We start from the raw sequence: 17354 nt of genomic DNA on the forward strand, positions 1-17354 counted from the left end.
ACGCTATTAAAAAATATTTTTTTCTATTGGGAGGTGGGGAAGGATATTTGCCTTTCTTTACCTAAATCTAGTCTATTAACAAGCATTGGCCATCTCGAGATCTGTCTCTGGTTGCTGCTGAGGGATTGGGGGAAATTGGGGCAGAAATGCCAATCGTCTTACTATTATTTGAATACTTTGTCGATTCGGTAAAGTACACAGGACTGTACAATCACCCTGTAGCATTAACATTTCAGCGCAGAGATGAACAATTTTCTGTCCATATAGCACCATAGGCCGCGTTATTACAATTTAAAAAGTAACCTGTCCTTGCCCCAGTTATTCAAGAAGACTTGTGCAGTGATTCTGTATTGACTCTTGGAAGTGGAGCTGATGAGACCAGTGCTAGTGACGTTGGGCTATAGTTAGACTTTGTATCAAAAACCTGAGAGTGTGAGCTAAAAGTAGAGTGGATGCACAAGAACCCATCAAGGCACAAGTTTTCCTCTTGACATTGCCCTGATTTGAAGTTGAATGCAATTTTGCATTTTTTTATCTTCACTGCGGATTTAAAACAGTACTTTGAAAAATAGATTGGCCGTTAAAAGCCATAGCCTGTTTTAGAGAAAAAACTGCAGGCTATTTTCATGCTTTTTTGTTATAATTCAAAAGAAAGATATTTGGAGGCATATATCCATATTGGATGCTTGTTTCTGTTTAGTTCAGTTAGGTTGATAGTCTTATACACAACAGTTCCACATTGCCTGCCATTTTGAGAATGCATGCATGACCTACCAGGGAACACAGGAGGGAGGAGTGTTTTTATAATAGAATCTTGGTGCTGTATGTCTATGTAAAATATATGCAGGCTAAGGAGCTCTTAATGGATGTTCTCTGTTTTCTCTGGGCAGCACAATGGTTAGCATTGTTGCTTCACAGCGCCAGAGACCCGGGTTCAATTCCCAGTTTAGGTCACTGTCTGTGCGGAATCTGCACGTTCTCCCCGTGTCTGCGTGGGTTTCCTCCTGGTGCTCCAGTTTCATCCCACAAGCCCTGAAAGATGCGCTTGTTAGGTGAATTGGACATTCTGAATTTTCCCTCAGTGTACCCGAACAGGCGCCGTAGTGTGGCGGCAAGGGGATTTTCACAATAGCTTCATTGCAGTGTTAATGTAAGCCTACTTGTGACAATAAAGATTTATTATTATTAAAGATTATTATTATTTTCTAGATTAAACTTGTTTAACTACGAGCCGGGAGCCTGACTGAGTCTTTATACAGTCAGTCCTTCTCCCACTGTATTTTACATGACAAATGTCTGTTTTCCCATGCTTGTTGATAACCACCCTTTGCCCTGCCCAAATATGTTTCCTTTGGAAAGGTATTTTGCATTGCATGAACTGCAATTACACTCTGCATGTCCTTTTTTTTTATACCAGTATTAAGGGAAGATTTTCATAACCATGTCATAATCGGCTCCAAACCTGATTACCCAGGACTACCGCAGACCTTGCAACAAGAATTCTCATTGGTTAATCTGCAAATCCGCAATGTGACGGTTGATGAGGTAAATGTGAATACAACAAATTACTGCTCCAATGGTTGGGCTCTCTTTGTTTGGCACTTCCTGCTCTCCTATTCTTGAACACTGTTTTTGGTGATCATGTCCTGTAACATTGACTGATAAGAATGAAATTATTTGACAGAAATCACAAATTAAAATGTTCTGTCTTTCCCTTGTATTCTGGTTAATTGCTCACATTAATAGTACCACGGAAATAATCCACTAATGAAAATGAAAGAAAACGGAAAATGCTGGACAAGCACAGCATGTCTGGCAGCATCCGTGGAGAGAAACAGAGTTAATCTTTTGGATCTAAATGACCCTGCTACAGAACCCTGAATGAAAATGAAAGTATCAGTAATATTGATTTGAAGTTATTTGCATATTACTATGTAATGTTGACACGCTTTACTGTTGAATTGTAGCCTACTAGGATGCCTTAAATTAAAAAAAAGGTACTGGGCTTAGCTCTGCGGCTATGAATTAAACTTCTGGTTTAGAATATCAGATAATAGGAATTTCAGTCTGGGTTTAGAGTAATGTATGTTTTTCACACTGCTGTGTTTTTGTCTCTCTTCCCTCTCCTCCCTCTATTGCTTCTCAGAGCAGTGAAAAAAGGGTAGCCATTTTTAAAAACCCAACAGCTATACTTGGTAGCTATAAGAGAGAATTAGGTGTAATAAGCTCTCAGTATACCCACACCCAGGCTTGTGTTTTAAGTTTTTTATTTTTCTTTGCAACTCTAAAGATATTTTAGCTGCACACCTGGTGCAAGATGAGTTCCATTTTAGTCTTGAGTTTAATGAAAATTTTGTTTTCCCTGAAAACCTTTTGAATCATGGTGACTTTCATCATTGTTGTAACTGTCCGAATGGTATCAATACTCTTGTGTTCTGTATGGTACAGATGGATGCTGTAAATCGCAACTGCACAGTCTCAGTGAATTGTGGAAATCTACGGGTGAAGATGGTTGTGAGGTTTCCAGTGCAATATCCAAACAACGCTTCTCCCTCGTTCCAGTTCATTAATCCCACCACCATCAGTTCAAGCATGAGCACAAAACTCCTTAAGGTAAACTGATTATGTGTGTGAAAAATAATTCATATAAGAACTGGCCACTGTAGAGTTTTAAAATTACATTCTTGATTATAGAATGTTTTGTCATGGTGGAAAGAAATGTGTTAACTTGTGTATTGTTTGAATGAAATATTAAATTGGGATTCCATCTGCCTGTTAATGAAGAAGAGCATGAGTTCTCTTGGTGACTTGACCAACTGCATTTCCGCAGCTACCAACACCAATTGGTCAAATTTATATCTGTGCTTCAGGTGGAATTTTGCTGTGCACTAAATGGTTGCTTTCACAGGTCACAGCAGCCAGTTCAAAATAGTTTGTCCTGTGAAATGCGGGGAGAGGTTTTGAAACAGATGAAAAGCCGTTGTGTAAATTTATGCCTGGTTTACTTGTGCATGTGCCTGGTTTTATTGCCCTGTTTGAATCTTGAGATGTCTAGTTATGATTGTATTTATCTCGCTGATTTTTGTGTCCCATGTATGACTAGTTTTGTTGTTCTATATGGTATGTATTATATTTGCCTGTTCAGCTGGTTTCCTCTGTTTATTTTTACCTATGTTTGTATATAATGTGTACGATTGTGTGTGCATGTGATTCTACTTAGTGGATTGTATGTTGCTGTGTCGGGAAGTGGATTGTGTGTTTGGCAGTGTCCGGGAAGTGGATTGTGTTTGGCAGTGTCCGGGAAGTGGATTGTGTGTCTGGCTCTGTCTGGGAAGTGGATTGTGTGTCTGGCTCTGTCTGGGAAGTGGATTGTGTGCTTGGCAGTATCTGGGAAGTGGATTGTGTGCTTGGCAGTGTCCGGGAAGTGGATTGTGTGCTTGGCAGTGTCCGGGAAGTGGATTGTGTGCCTGGCTGTGTCCGGGAAGTGGATTGTGTTTGGCAGTGTCCGGGAAGTGGATTGTGTGTCTGGCTCTGTCTGGGAAGTGGATTGTGTTTGGCAGTGTCCGGGAAGTGGATTGTGTGTCTGGCTCTGTCTGGGAAGTGGATTGTGTGCTTGGCAGTGTTTGGGAAGTGGATTGTGTGCCTGGCTGTGTCTGGGAAGTGGATTGTGTGTCTGGCTCTGTCTGGGAAGTGGATTGTGTGTCTGGCTGTGTCTGGGAAGTGGATTGTGTTTGGCAGTGTCCGGGAAGTGGATTGTGTGTTTGGCTGTGTCCGGGAAGTGGATTGTGTGTCTGGCTCTGTCTGGGAAGTGGATTGTGTGCCTGGCTGGGTCTGGGAAGTGGATTATGTGCCTGGCTGTGTCCGGAAAGTGGATTGTGTGCCTCGCTGCGTCCGGGAAGTGGATTGTGCTTGGCTGTGTCCGGGAAGTCGATTGTGTGCTTGGCTGTGTCCGGGAAGTGGATTGTGTTTGGCTGTGTCCGGGAAGTCGATTGTGTGCTTGGCTGTGTCCAGGAAATGGATTGTGTGTCTGGCTGTGTCTGGGACGTGGATTGTGTGTCTGGCTGTGTCTGGGACGTGGATTGTGTGCTTGGCTGTGTCCGGGAAGTGGATTGTGTTTGGCTGTGTCCGGGAAGTCGATTGTGTGTCTGGCTGAGTCCGGGAAGTGGATTGCGTGTCTGGCTGTGTCCGGAAAGTGGATTGTGTTTGGTTGAGTCTGAGAAGCGGATTGTATTTTGCTGAGTCTGGGGAGTGGATTGTGTCTGGCTGTGTCTGGGAAGTGAAGTGTGTCTGGCTGTGTCTGGGAAGTGGAGTGTGTCTGGCTGTGTCTGGGAAGTGGAGTGTGTCTGGCTGTGTTCGGGAAGTGGATTGTGTGTCTGGCTGTGTCTGGGAAGTGGAGTGTGTCTGGCTGTGTCTGGGAAGTGGAGTGTTTCTGGCTGAGTCTGGGGAGTGGATTGTGTCTGGCTGTGTCTGGGAAGTGGAGTGTGTCTGGCTGTGTCTGGGAAGTGGATTGTGTGTCTGGCTGTGTCTGGGAAGTGGAGTGTGTGTCTGGCTGTGTTTGGGAAGTGGATTGTGAGTCTGGCTGTGTCCGGGAAGTGGATTGTGTGCTTGGCTGTTTCTGGGAAGTGGAGTGTGTGTCTGGCTGTGTCTGGGAAGTGGATTGTGTGTCTGGGAAGTGGAGTGTGTCTGGCTGTGTTTGGGAAGTGGATTGTGAGTCTGGCTGTGTCCGGGAAGTGGATTGTGTGCTTGGCTGTGTCCGGGAAGTGGATTGTGTGCTTGGCAGTGTCCAGGAAGTGGATTGTGTGTCTGGCTGTGGATTGTGTGTCTGGCTGTGTCCAGAAAGTAGATTGTGTTTGGTTGAGTCTGAGAAGTGGATTGTATTTTGCTGAGTCTGGGGAGTGGATTGTGTCTGGCTGTGTCCGGGAAGTGAAGTGTGTCTGGCTGTGTCTGGGAACCGGATTGTGTGTCTGGCTGTGGCTGGGAAGTGGATTGTGTGTCTGGCTGTGGCTGGGAAGTGGATTGTGTGTCTGGCTGTGTCTGGGATGTGGATGTTGTGTCTGGCCTTGTCTGGGATGTGGATGTTGTGTTTGGCAGTGTCTGGGAAGTGGATTGTGTGCCTGGCTGTGTCTGGGAAGTGGAGTGTGTCTGGCTGTGTCTGGGAAGTGGAGTGTGTCTGGCTGTGTCTGGGAAGTGGAGTGTGTCTGGGAAGTGGATTGTGTGTCTGCCTGTGTCTGGGAAGTGGAATGTGTCTGCCTGTGTCTGGCTGTGTCTGGGAAGTGGAGTGTGTGTCTGGCTGTGTCCGGGAAGTGGATTGTGTTTGGCTGTGTCCGGGAAGTCGATTGTGTGCTTGGCTGTGTCCGGGAAGTCGATTGTGTGTCTGGCTGTGTCCGGGAAGTGGATTGTGTGTCTGGCTGTGTCCGGAAAGTAGATTGTGTTTGGTTGAGTCTGAGAAGCGGATTGTATTTTGCCGAGTCTGGGGAGTGGATTGTGTCTAGCTGTGTCCGGGAAGTGAAGTGTGTCTGGCTGTGTCTGGGAAGTGGAGTGTGTCTGGCTGTGTCCGGGAAGTGGATTGTGTTTGGCTGTGTCCGGGAAGTCGATTGTGTGCTTGGCTGTGTCCGGGAAGTCGATTGTGTGTCTGGCTGTGTCCGGAAAGTAGATTGTGTTTGGTTGAGTCTGAGAAGCGGATTGTATTTTGCCGAGTCTGGGGAGTGGATTGTGTCTAGCTGTGTCCGGGAAGTGAAGTGTGTCTGGCTGTGCCTGGGAAGTGGATTGTGTCTGGCTGTGTCTGGGAAGTGGATTGTGTCTGGCTGTGTCTGGGAAGTGGATTGTGTGTTTGGCTGTGTCTGGGAAGTGGATTGTGTGTCTGGCTGTGTCTGGGAAGTGGAGTGTGTCTGGCTGTGTCTGGGAAGTGGATTGTGTCTGGCTGTGTCTGGGAAGTGGAGTGTGTCTGGCTGTGTCTGGGAAGCGGATTGTGTGTCTGGCTGTGTCTGGGAAGTGGAGTGTGTCTGGCTGTGTCTGGGAAGTGGAGTGTGTCTCTGGCTGTGTCTGGGAAGTGGATTGTGTGTCTGGCTGTGTCTGGGATGTGGATGTTGTGTTTGGCTGTGTATTGCAGGCTTGTGTGTTATGCTTTTGGTTTAATGGAACTTTTGTAAACTGCTTCCTAACAGCTCCTAAAAGACACATCTCTCCAGAAGGTGAAACGAAACCAGAGTTGTCTGGAACCTTGTTTGCGCCAGCTGGTGTCCAGCCTGGAGGCTATTGTGGTAAGAGACCTTTGCACCTTGTTACTGTAAGGCCGATATATAATTCTAAGATATTGTCGCATTGAAAAGGAGCCACGTGTGCGCGATGGAAAGCCATGTGTGTGGTGATATGCATCACAGTAAATACACAAGGGGTTAATGTAAATACACATAGACTAGATAGACACTAGAGGGAGCACCGGAGACATGTAGGTCAACCAATAGGTCAGTAAGATAGGACACGACCAATGGGCATTCATGACACACACAGGTGACACTACCACAGGGGGGCATTACACCAACCTATATATAAGGACACAGCACACATGATCTTCCTATTTCCAGTGGAGACACTTAGTGAGAACACAGGGTTGATTTGGAACACATCACACCCACCACATGGATTGCAGCAGACTGGTTCGTCAGTCTGAGTAGCTATAGCAGGATTAACAGGAGAGTCGAATCCAAGTAGGAGAATTGTTAACAGTCTAATAAATGTGTTAAAGCGATCTCCAAGTCTGAACCTTCCTTTGTCAGAGTGCACATCAAGGAGCAGCTATGCTATGTCAAGAGCATAATAAAACATGGTACCTTGGAGTGACCTGTTTAAATCCATACAGTTAAAACTCAGCAAACAGTGACTACCAGCAACAGCATCCAGGAAAGGTGATGTTCAAGATTCCGGTTCCACAGCGGCTCAGGTACACGGCAATCTCAGTGAAAACTGGCGTGATTTCAAGCAGAGATTCGAGATCCACCTGATAGCGTCCGACCTAGATTCGTGGCGGATGCAGAAAAAATAAAGCTACTTGCCATCGCGGGTCCAGAAGCAGCTGAAATCTTCCAGACCTTCAAATACTCAAAAAGGGCAAAACAAGAGCGACTTTCAGGCAGTCCTGGACAAATTCCAAGAATTCTGCGAGGAACATACAAGACGAAAAGGTAAAAGAGGCGCCAAAACCGACCACGAGGCGAAGGTAGGCTTTCTATTGAAGAAGTCTGCAGTTTTGATTGGTGGCCATCTTGGAAAATGTGCTGCACATGCACAGTTGCACGAAGAGCACACAGAACGGGAAGGTCCGTTTGCGCATGCGCGAGAAGCCGCGCATGCATAATTGCGAAAAAGGCCCCCAGTAAAGGAACAGCGATATGCGCATTCGCTTCCTACGACCTACGTCACACGCTTTGTGACGTCAGAGGCCCCGGACCACGCCCACTTAAAGGGGAAATGTCCCATATAAGGGAAAAAAGTTTTAAAGCCGTAAAACCCGATTCTTTCACCTTGAACGACAGCACAATGCCTGAAATTCGACCAGTAGCTGAAAGTAACCTCCGCAGAACCCTGCAACAAGCAGTTATCGCCGCCCAAAGAGATGATACAGTCCTTGAAGACTATGACTCAGACCTTGAATTCTTTTTCAGACATTGCGAGCCCAATGCCAGCTCCGACACAAAACGTGATGATATGGTCTTGCAAGACAACGATTCAGACAAAGATTTCACCTTGGGAAGTGGCTACCCAAGTACCAAATCTGAACCGCAACTTGACGTGTTGTACATTGAAGACCCCGACGACGTGTTCTTCGGATTGGGGAATCTTCAGCCCAGCATATATGACATCCCGACTCGTGAGTGCAGGATTATGCTGCGGCCTGACGCCAAGAGACAGAGAGTGGTACAAGCCCACAGAGAGCGGCCTGCTGCCACAGAGTGGTCTACGCACCACGAAGGGTCCCAGCCTCCACACAGAAAGCAATGAAAGACTCCACAGCGAGGTCGTGGACAGACTCCACGTTGGAAGCAGCGCAAGACTCTAGAGCGCAGTCCTTGCATGAACAAGACCATGAGCGTCTGGCAACCTCCTCTGAGCAACCAGCAGCAGACGATGCAAGTTTGCCACGCTCAAGTGAACAACAGAAAGGCTATGACAGTCTGCCATGCTCAAGTGAACATCAAGAAGACTATGACAGTCTAGCAAACTCCAGTGAACAACAAAGCATCTATGGCAGTCCACCCAGATTGTTTGAGCCACCAGAAGAAGACTCTGACAGTCTACCCAGCTCAAGTGAAAGGCAAGAAGACACTGAGGCTCTACTCACTGTATGTGCGACAAGTGACGACGGAATTCCACTTCTCATACAAGATGTGCAACGTGACAGACCTCAGCTAGTGTGTACAGAGGCACTCGACAATCACAGTGAGACTACTGGTGACTCCGGTGACAGCACGTTACTTCAAACCTCATTCGCTCGAGCCTCTCCACAAGCAAATGCATTCCTGAATGTTTTGACTCCGGACGTGGAGCATCATGAAACTTCAGAAGATTCAAGTGAACCTGCAATGACTCCAGACGGGGAGCATCGACAAGCCAAAACGGACTCGGGTGAAACAGACCAGATTCCAGACAGGGAGCATCGACAAGCCAAAGCTGATTCAAGTAAGCCGGACATGACTCCTGTCGGGGAGCGCCGCAAACTCAGTGACGGCACGCTCAAGGAAACAGCAGATGCCACAAAGCACGCTGACCCAAGTAACTGAGTGAAGGACTCGTATTATCCACAGAGTGTGGTCCTTGAGCGCAACAAACACTCCAACAAAACCAACCAACCAACGCAACCAACCAACACAACAACGACATCAAAGACAACATTCCGAAGCGTACCAGAGGCATCAGCGTTGACAACAAGCTCGACAAACACGTCACTGGAACTACGACTGGTATAACATGGTATGACTCTGCAAATGCGGGACACTGTTACTGTTAGTTACACTGCTCAGTACAATGACATACCATGGCAGGACGGTGCATCTTACCAATTCACGTTTGCTGCACTACCAACAGGCATCCTGGCTTTCAGGACAGAGGCCATCAAGAATTGCTACGATAAGCATTGAAAAAAAAGAAACAGACTCCAAACCAGTCAATGAAGTGATTTGAACACGTCCTGATGACCAAACACCAGGACACTGACGGCGTTCACAGTAAAATGACAACGTCACCATTGACACTTCCATACCAGACCACTTAAATTCATGAACTATTGGACTCATAGCTTTTATTTTGTATTGTCTTATCCTCAAAGTCATTGCAACTATTATTTGGTCTTGTATACTATTGTATAGTCATCACCGTCATCATAACTTGTACATAGCATCACTTATCTACCTATTTTGTTCAATTTTCTTTAACACTGTACAGAAAATATGTAACATGAAACAAGGGGGGATGTGGTGATATGCGTCACTGTAAATACACGTAGACTAGATGGACACTAGAGGGAGCACCAGAGACATGACACAACACATTCAACCAATAGGTCAGTAAGATAGAACACGACGAATGGGCATTCACGACACACACAGAGGTGACACTACCACAGGGGGGCATTACACCAACCCATATATAAGGACTTAGCACACATGCTCTTTCTCTTTCCAGTGGAGACACTTGGTAAGAACACCGGGTTGATTTGGAACACATAACACCCACCACGTGGATTGTAGCAGACTGGTTCGTCAGTCTGAGTAGCTATAGCAGGATTAACAGGAGAGTCGAATCCAAGTAGGAGAATTGTTAACAGTTTAATAAATGTGTTAAAGCGATCTCCAAGTCTGAACCTTCCTTTGTCAGAGTGCACATCAAGGAAGCAGCTTATGCTACATCAAGAGCATAACAAAACATGGTACCCAGGAGTGACCTGTTTAAATCCATATAGTTACAACTCAGCGAACAGTGACAACCAGCAACAGCAGCAAGGCAAGATGACGTTCAAGATTCCGGTTCCACAGCAGCTCAGGTACCAAGGCAATCTCAGTGAAAACTGGCTCAGGTGAAACAGACCAAACTCCAGACAGGGAGCATCGACAAGCCAAAGCTGATTCAAGTAAGCCGGACATGACTCCTGATGGGGAGCGCCGCAAACTCAGTGACGGCACGCTCAAGGAAACAGCAGATGCCACAAAGCACGCTGACCCAAGTAACTGAGTGAAGGACTCGTATTATCCACAGAGTGTGGTCCTTGAGCGCAACAAACACTCCAACAAAACCAACCAACCAACGCAACCAACCAACACAACAACGACATCAAAGACAACATTCCGAAGCGTACCAGAGGCATCAGCGTTGACAACAAGCTCGACAAACACAACGTCACTGGAACTACGACTGGTATAACATGGTATGACTCTGCAAATGCGGGACACTGTTACTGTTAGTTACACTGCTCAGTACAATGACATACCATGGCAGGACGGTGCATCTTACCAATTCACGTTTGCTGCACTACCAACAGGCATCCTGGCTTTCAGGACAGAGGCCATCAAGAATTGCTACGATAAGCATTGAAAAAAAAGAAACAGACTCCAAACCAGTCAATGAAGTGATTTGAACACGTCCTGATGACCAAACACCAGGACACTGACGGCGTTCACAGTAAAATGACAACGTCACCATTGACACTTCCATACCAGACCACATAAATTCATGAACTATTGGACTCATAGCTTTTATTTTGTATTGTCTTATCCTCAAAGTCATTGCAACTATTATTTGGTCTTGTATACTATTGTATAGTCATCACCGTCATCATAACTTGTACATAGCATCACTTATCTACCTATTTTGTTCAATTTTCTTTAACACTGTACAGAAAATATGTAACATGAAACAAGGGGGGATGTGGTGATATGCGTCACTGTAAATACACGTAGACTAGATGGACACTAGAGGGAGCACCAGAGACATGACACAACACATTCAACCAATAGGTCAGTAAGATAGAACACGACGAATGGGCATTCACGACACACACAGAGGTGACACTACCACAGGGGGGCATTACACCAACCCATATATAAGGACTTAGCACACATGCTCTTTCTCTTTCCAGTGGAGACACTTGGTAAGAACACCGGGTTGATTTGGAACACATAACACCCACCACGTGGATTGTAGCAGACTGGTTCGTCAGTCTGAGTAGCTATAGCAGGATTAACAGGAGAGTCGAATCCGAGTAGGAGAATTGTTAACAGTTTAATAAATGTGTTAAAGCGATCTCCAAGTCTGAACCTTCCTTTGTCAGAGTGCACATCAAGGAAGCAGCTTATTCTACGTCAAGGGCGTAGCAAAACAATGTGATTGAGTATTCTTATTTACACGTGAAACGTGACTGCTACTTAAAAATTATGCCAAAATAAAGTTATTTGAACGTGAGTGAATTTGGTTTTGCATTGAGAAGTGGAAGAAGTGCAATTGGTGAAAATTCTGTCATACAACCTTTTCAGAAGGTCAGGCTGTGAAGTTAATGTTTCAGATTAATGACCTTTCATCAGAACTGGAAATAATTAGTGCCGTAACAGGTTTTAAGCAAGCTCAAGGCAGAAAAAACACTGGGTGACAGGGAGGAAAATGAGAAGTTTGAGTACAGGGTGGAGGCAGAAGACGTTAAATGACAGGAGAGATAATAGTGCAAGGCAAAGGAGGGGTCGAAATTTGTCAAGTAAAAACAAATAGAATTGTCAACAAATGAGAAGTTATTTTGCTTATAGCCTGTGCTACCATTACACCACATTTAAAGTCAAATTTTGTAGAATTGTATGTAATTCATACTGTCATTTTTATTTGCAGGATATATAGATTAGGTTAAAGTTTTTGGGATGTGTAAGTTCTCAATCGATTTATCAACTTTCCAATACTTACTTCGAAAAAGAACTTCAGGATTCAATCATAATAGGTAGATCATGAGACTTGTGAAATTAAAAGATTTATTTCCAGATCGAATAACAAAGTAATACAGAAGACGCATGATACGGAAGTTATAGACTGAATAGATTCTAACTAAGAAATATAGCATTGAAGATGAAGTTTAAACACTGAACTAATTTACTTATTTCCAATTCTCCAGATGACACGATCTGCAGACTTGGGCGAACCTTAGGGTGATCAGTTCTTCGAATGTGCCACCCTTCCCTGGGGGGATGCCAGACAGAGCCTACTTCTATCCTTTCTGATATGACACTAGTTAGTTAGCAAAGATGTTGCTCGAAACCTCCACTTGTAACCCCTGAATTACCATTACCTCATCTCTAATAAGCTCTGATGTATTGATACAATTGGACAATGTTAAATTTATTGGATTTAGCTATTTATGCACATTGTTGAGCAGAACAGTAGGACAGTTCATGTTCTTTTATTGGAGTTTGGAAAGTCTCTATTTATATTCTTGCATTTCCCTTGACAGTCAAGTACAGCAGCTGAGTGCTCTCTGTTCCCAAAGACAATATAAGTACATTTAGAAAAAGTGGTTTGCAGCAAATTATTGCTTTAAACTTCAAACATTATTATATTATCTAGCCTTAATAATTACTTTAATTTCTTTTTAAAAAAATAATTTTTATTGAGATTTTTGAAAAATGTATAACAACAAAAAAATAATAATAATAATAACAATAAGGGCAGCACGGTAGCATTGTGGATAGCACAATCGCTTCAGAGCTCCAGGGTCCCAGGTACGATTCCGGCTTGGGTCACTGTCTGTGCGGAGTGTGCACATTCTCCCCGTGTGTGCGTGGGTTTCCTCCGGGTGCTCCGGTTTCCTCCCACAGTCCAAAGATGTGCGGGTTAGGTGGATTGGCCATGATAAATTGCCCTTAGTGTCCAAAATTGCCCTTCGTGTTGGGTGGGGTTACTGAGTTATGGGGATAGGATGGAGGTGTTGACTTTAGGTAGGGGGTAGGGTGCTCTTTCCAAGAGCCGGTGCAGACTCGATAGGCCGAATGGCCTCCTTCTGCACTGTAAATTCTATGTATCTATGTAATAATAAACACCCCCTGGCACCCATAACAACGCATATAACGAGCCCCCCCAAACCCAACAAACAACAAAATAAATTAACAAATTAAATTAACATAAACAATGCCCCCCTGATACCCCCCCCCCCCCCCCCCCCCCACCTTTTCCTCCCCGGGTTGCTGCTGCCGCTGGCCTAGTTCCCTATCTTCGAGCCAGAAAGTCGAGGAAAGGCTGCCACCGCCTAAAGAACCCTTGTACCGACCCCCTCAGGGCGAATTTGACCTTCTCCAGCTTAATGAATCCCGCCATGTCATTGATCCAGGTCTCCACGTTTGTGGTCTCTCATCTTTCCATTGCAACAAGATCCTCCGCCGGGCTACTAGGGACGCAAAGGCTAAAACACCGGCCTCTTTCGCCTCCTGCACTCCCGGCTCCACCCCAACCCCAAATATCGCGAGTCCCCAGCCTGGTTTGACCCTGGATCCTACCACCCTCTTAACCGTCCTTGCTACCCCCTCCCAGAATTCCTGGGCTCCCGGAACACCTAATGCACCTGTCCTCACCCCCAAAAAACCTGCTCATCCTCGTCCCGGACATATGAGCCCTGTGCAGTACCTTAATCTGGATGAGGCTAAGCCTCGCACATGAAGAGGAGAAGTTCACCCTCTCCAGGGCGTCCGCCCATGTCCCCTCCTCAATCTGCTCCCCCAGCTCCACTTCCCACTTATCCTTCAGCTCCTCTACCGACGCCTCCTCCACCTCCTGCATCACCTGGTAGATGTCAGACACCTTCCCATCCCCGACCCACACCCCCGTGAGCACCCTATCCCCTACCCCCCGCGGGGGTAGCGAAGGGAACCCCTCCACCTGCCGCCTAGCAAACGCCTTGACCTGAAGGTACCTGAACATATTCCCCGGGGGGAGCTCAAACCTCTCCTCCAGCTCACCCAGGCTCGCAAACCTCCCGTCAATAAACAGGCCTCCCAACTTCCTTATGCCCACCCTGTGCCACCCCAGGAACCCGCCATCAATGTTACCTGGGACAAACCGGTGGTTCCCCCGCAGCGGGGCCTCCACCGAGCCCCCCACTTCCCCCCTGTGTCGCCTCCACTGCCCCCAAATCTTGAGGGTAGCCACCACCACCGGGCTCGTAGTGTACCTCGTTGGAGGGAGCGGCAACGGCGCCGTTACCAGTGCCTTCAGGCTCGTGCCTCCGCAGGATGCCATCTCCATCCGTTTCCATGCTGCCCCCTCCCCATCCATTACCCACTTGCGTACCATCGAGACATTAGCCGCCCAATAGTACCCAGAGAGGTTGGGTAGCGCCTGCCCCACTCCAAAAAAACCCTCCTATTACTTTAATTTCTTAATCAAGGTGCAACACTTGGTCAATCAACTGTTTCTGGCTGGTTGCCAATTGTGCAGTAGTTTAGAAGTACAGAGCACAAAATGATTTATTTGGTTCAGTTAGTACAAATTACATCTTGTTGGCTTACTTTTGTGAATGTAATATGAAAATAGTTAAGAAATGGTTAAGTTGCACTAAAAATCTACTATCAGGCTTACTTACATTGGGGTTGGGGCACATTTCTGTTTCTCTTTGAAAAGGATTGTCTCATTTGTCATAGAAACCAGAAATCAAAACTTCACCTAAAGGGGAGGCTAATCTGTGGCTGAGTATTGTCAGAGGGGAAAGAAAACTGATGATACTCAGCTCGGATTTAGCACAAATATTTGGCTGCATAGAACTGATGTTCGCTAAAACTGTAAATTCATTCAAAAAGCTAAGAGTAATAAAATTTATCATTCAAAGCAAGACATGTTGGAGAAAGTACCTGTCAGTGAATACGGTTGCAGTTGCTTCCTGTTTGCAGTTTAAAGTGTAGAAATATTCAGGTGGCTTTCAGCTAAATTGATCTGCTTGGATTGGATTGTTGAATTTGGGAATGGGATATTTTTCCTCTTCTGAGTTGGTGTGGAGATGGGAAGCGGAAGCAGTCTCAAAAGTAATTGACCACACCACGAAGGCAGTCCATCTTCTTGCACGTGCTCCACTGCACAAGGCAAAGTGCTCATTAGGAAATACATGTTAATGAAAATATTTACTTGGTAAAATACCAGTATTTAGGATTCGGAAGTATGGAAGTATAGTTTCGTTAAAACTGCTAATGATATTTGGTGGATTGAACAATTGAAAAATCATATTTTGCTGTGTAATATAATGGCTTGCATGATAACATGGGGCATTACTTAAAATGGAGCTTGTGTTCTTGTCGCATTTCTGTTTTGCTGAAGTGTTGGTTTTGGCTAAGTGAAATGAAATGAATACCGCTTATTGTCACGAGTAGGCTTCAATGAAGTTACTGTGGAAAGCCCCTAGTCGCCACATTCCGGCGCCTGTCCGGGGAGGCTGGTACGGGAATCGAACAGTGCTGCTGGTCTGCTTTAAAAGCCAGCGATTTAGCCGAGTGAGCTAAACCAGCCCCAGTGGTAGCACTCTTCCGAGATGAGTCCTATTCCAAAGACTAGAGCCCATCATTAGGCTGACAATCCACTGCACTACTGAGGGATTGCTGAATTTTGAAGAGACCGTCTTCTCGATGAGACCTTAAGTAGAGGCCCATATGCTGTCCCGAGTAAATGTACATGGCTATGTGTAGGAGAACAGGGTCTTAGTGTCCTGGTAATATTCCTTTCTCAATCAATATTAACAATGGGGCCATTTTGTCAATGGAGCTTTGCATAATAGCTGCCATATAACATCAGTGACTGCACAATCACAGTTCTCTTTTTTTAATTACTTTTTCTGAGTTACAAAGCCAGGGCTCCGAGTGTGGTCAGGGGTGAACCCCTAATCCAGCTCCCCGCCCGCTCCAAAACCTAACCCAAATTCAAACTGAATCCAATTCATTGTCCCCACAAGAGACGCATCAGTTCTGAGCCAAATGGTAAAGCAGATACTACACTTGATCTTAGCCAAAAGGCCGAGAAGGGATCACAATCACATTTCTGAGAAGATGAAAAGGTGTCACAACATGCCACGATAAGTTGTCTTATTTTCAAATTGGGTCCTTGTAGAATTCAGGTCTTCATTTATTTGTGGTAAAAAGAAACTGTAGCAGTGCATTACACGGCTGACAGCCGGGGTACTTGTTCAAATGAAAGCTGTCACTTTTGAGATGTCATATTTTTCATGTTCTTTGATTTCTAGAATCAAGACAACAGTGGATCTGCTAATTCCCAGAATCCATTTGTCCTCGGAAACTCTGTGACACCACCACTACCGACTTTTCCACGGGTCACTAATACGTATGGTTCCTACCAGGATGCCAACATTCCCTTTCCTCGCACCTCTGGGGCACGCTTCTGTGGAGCTGGTGAGTAAACGTTTATGGAAAACTGTTAATCCAAAGTCACTGCCTAGGTCTCGGTGTTTCAGTATGCACTATTTGTGCTGCAGCTGGTATTGATTACCTGAATTTGAGAGGACTACGATTCTGATTGCCGCTGAGTATGAGTGGAGTAGGCTGTAAAATACTAACCCCTAATTCTGCGAGGGATAGCTGCCTGAGAGAGGTGTATGGGTGCAGTGACCTCTAGTCCAGTGCACTTGTACTGAATATAATTAGGATGCACATGTAAATTATTCTGCAGTAATAAAGCATGAATTCTGTTTTGCCCGAGATTTAATTTGTATTAATCTGAAATATGGACTTTCACTCGAGCCTTGGTAGCCACTTAACTTCGCTGGTATTGGAGGCACAAAATTAAATACCATGGGCTGGATTTTCTGATCCTGCGGCTCTGTCTGTCTGGTCTTACGACCGGAAAGCCAGCGCCACCCACGCACCAATTCTCCCCAGTGGGGTGGGGGCTAGCAGCCACACAGCAGAAAGCCCCCGGCTTTACCTGCGGATACATCTGTAGAATGGCCGGTCCGTGACCGCGCATGCGCACGGCGGTGGCCTGTGGCGGATGCGTCATGCAACATGGCCCCAGCTGCCCGCGGACCCAGCATGCCAAAAACTGCCCCCCTGTAACCAGTCTCACCACCCCCCACCCTGAGTCGAAGCACCCCCTGCCAATGCCCCCCCCACCCCGACTGTGGCGGCGCTGGACACAGTCTGCAGCCGCCACACGAGGTCCCCAAACGGCGTGAGCACATGCGAGCGATGCCGTTGGGGACTCAGCCCATCGAACAACCCAGGTACGGCGTATTTGAAGGGGTGGAGAATCGCAAACACAGACCGCCCCTGATTCCAGCGTGACCGTAGATTCTCCAGCCAATCGCTGAACGTGATTTCGGCGTTGCCGATCGGAAAATC

General features: G+C 46.0%; 1 protein-coding gene and 1 non-coding gene across 6 annotated transcripts in view; one reads left to right on the forward strand and one right to left on the reverse strand.

The window, feature by feature from the left end:
- The window catches only part of wdr59 (WD repeat domain 59), a 100178-nt gene that overhangs the window by 34229 nt on the left and 48595 nt on the right, over nucleotides 1-17354 (forward strand). For all 5 annotated transcript variants that reach the window (XR_005461834.1, XR_005461835.1, XM_038806983.1 and 2 more), the window contains exons 13-16: nucleotides 1418-1545; nucleotides 2449-2613; nucleotides 6165-6260; nucleotides 16241-16406. Coding sequence is in view for 3 of the 5 variants with exons in the window: in XM_038806983.1 (XP_038662911.1) it covers nucleotides 1418-1545; nucleotides 2449-2613; nucleotides 6165-6260; nucleotides 16241-16406 (555 nt within the window). In the remaining 2 variants the exon portion in view is untranslated. The remainder of the gene's footprint in view (nucleotides 1-1417; nucleotides 1546-2448; nucleotides 2614-6164; nucleotides 6261-16240; nucleotides 16407-17354) is intronic.
- On the reverse strand, nucleotides 15836-16025 carry LOC119972037. The gene has a single exon (XR_005461972.1). It is a non-coding gene; the product is annotated as a U2 spliceosomal RNA (small nuclear RNA).

This window comes from Scyliorhinus canicula, chromosome 9 (genome assembly GCF_902713615.1).
Source record: "Scyliorhinus canicula chromosome 9, sScyCan1.1, whole genome shotgun sequence".
Lineage (NCBI taxonomy): Eukaryota > Metazoa > Chordata > Chondrichthyes > Carcharhiniformes > Scyliorhinidae > Scyliorhinus > Scyliorhinus canicula.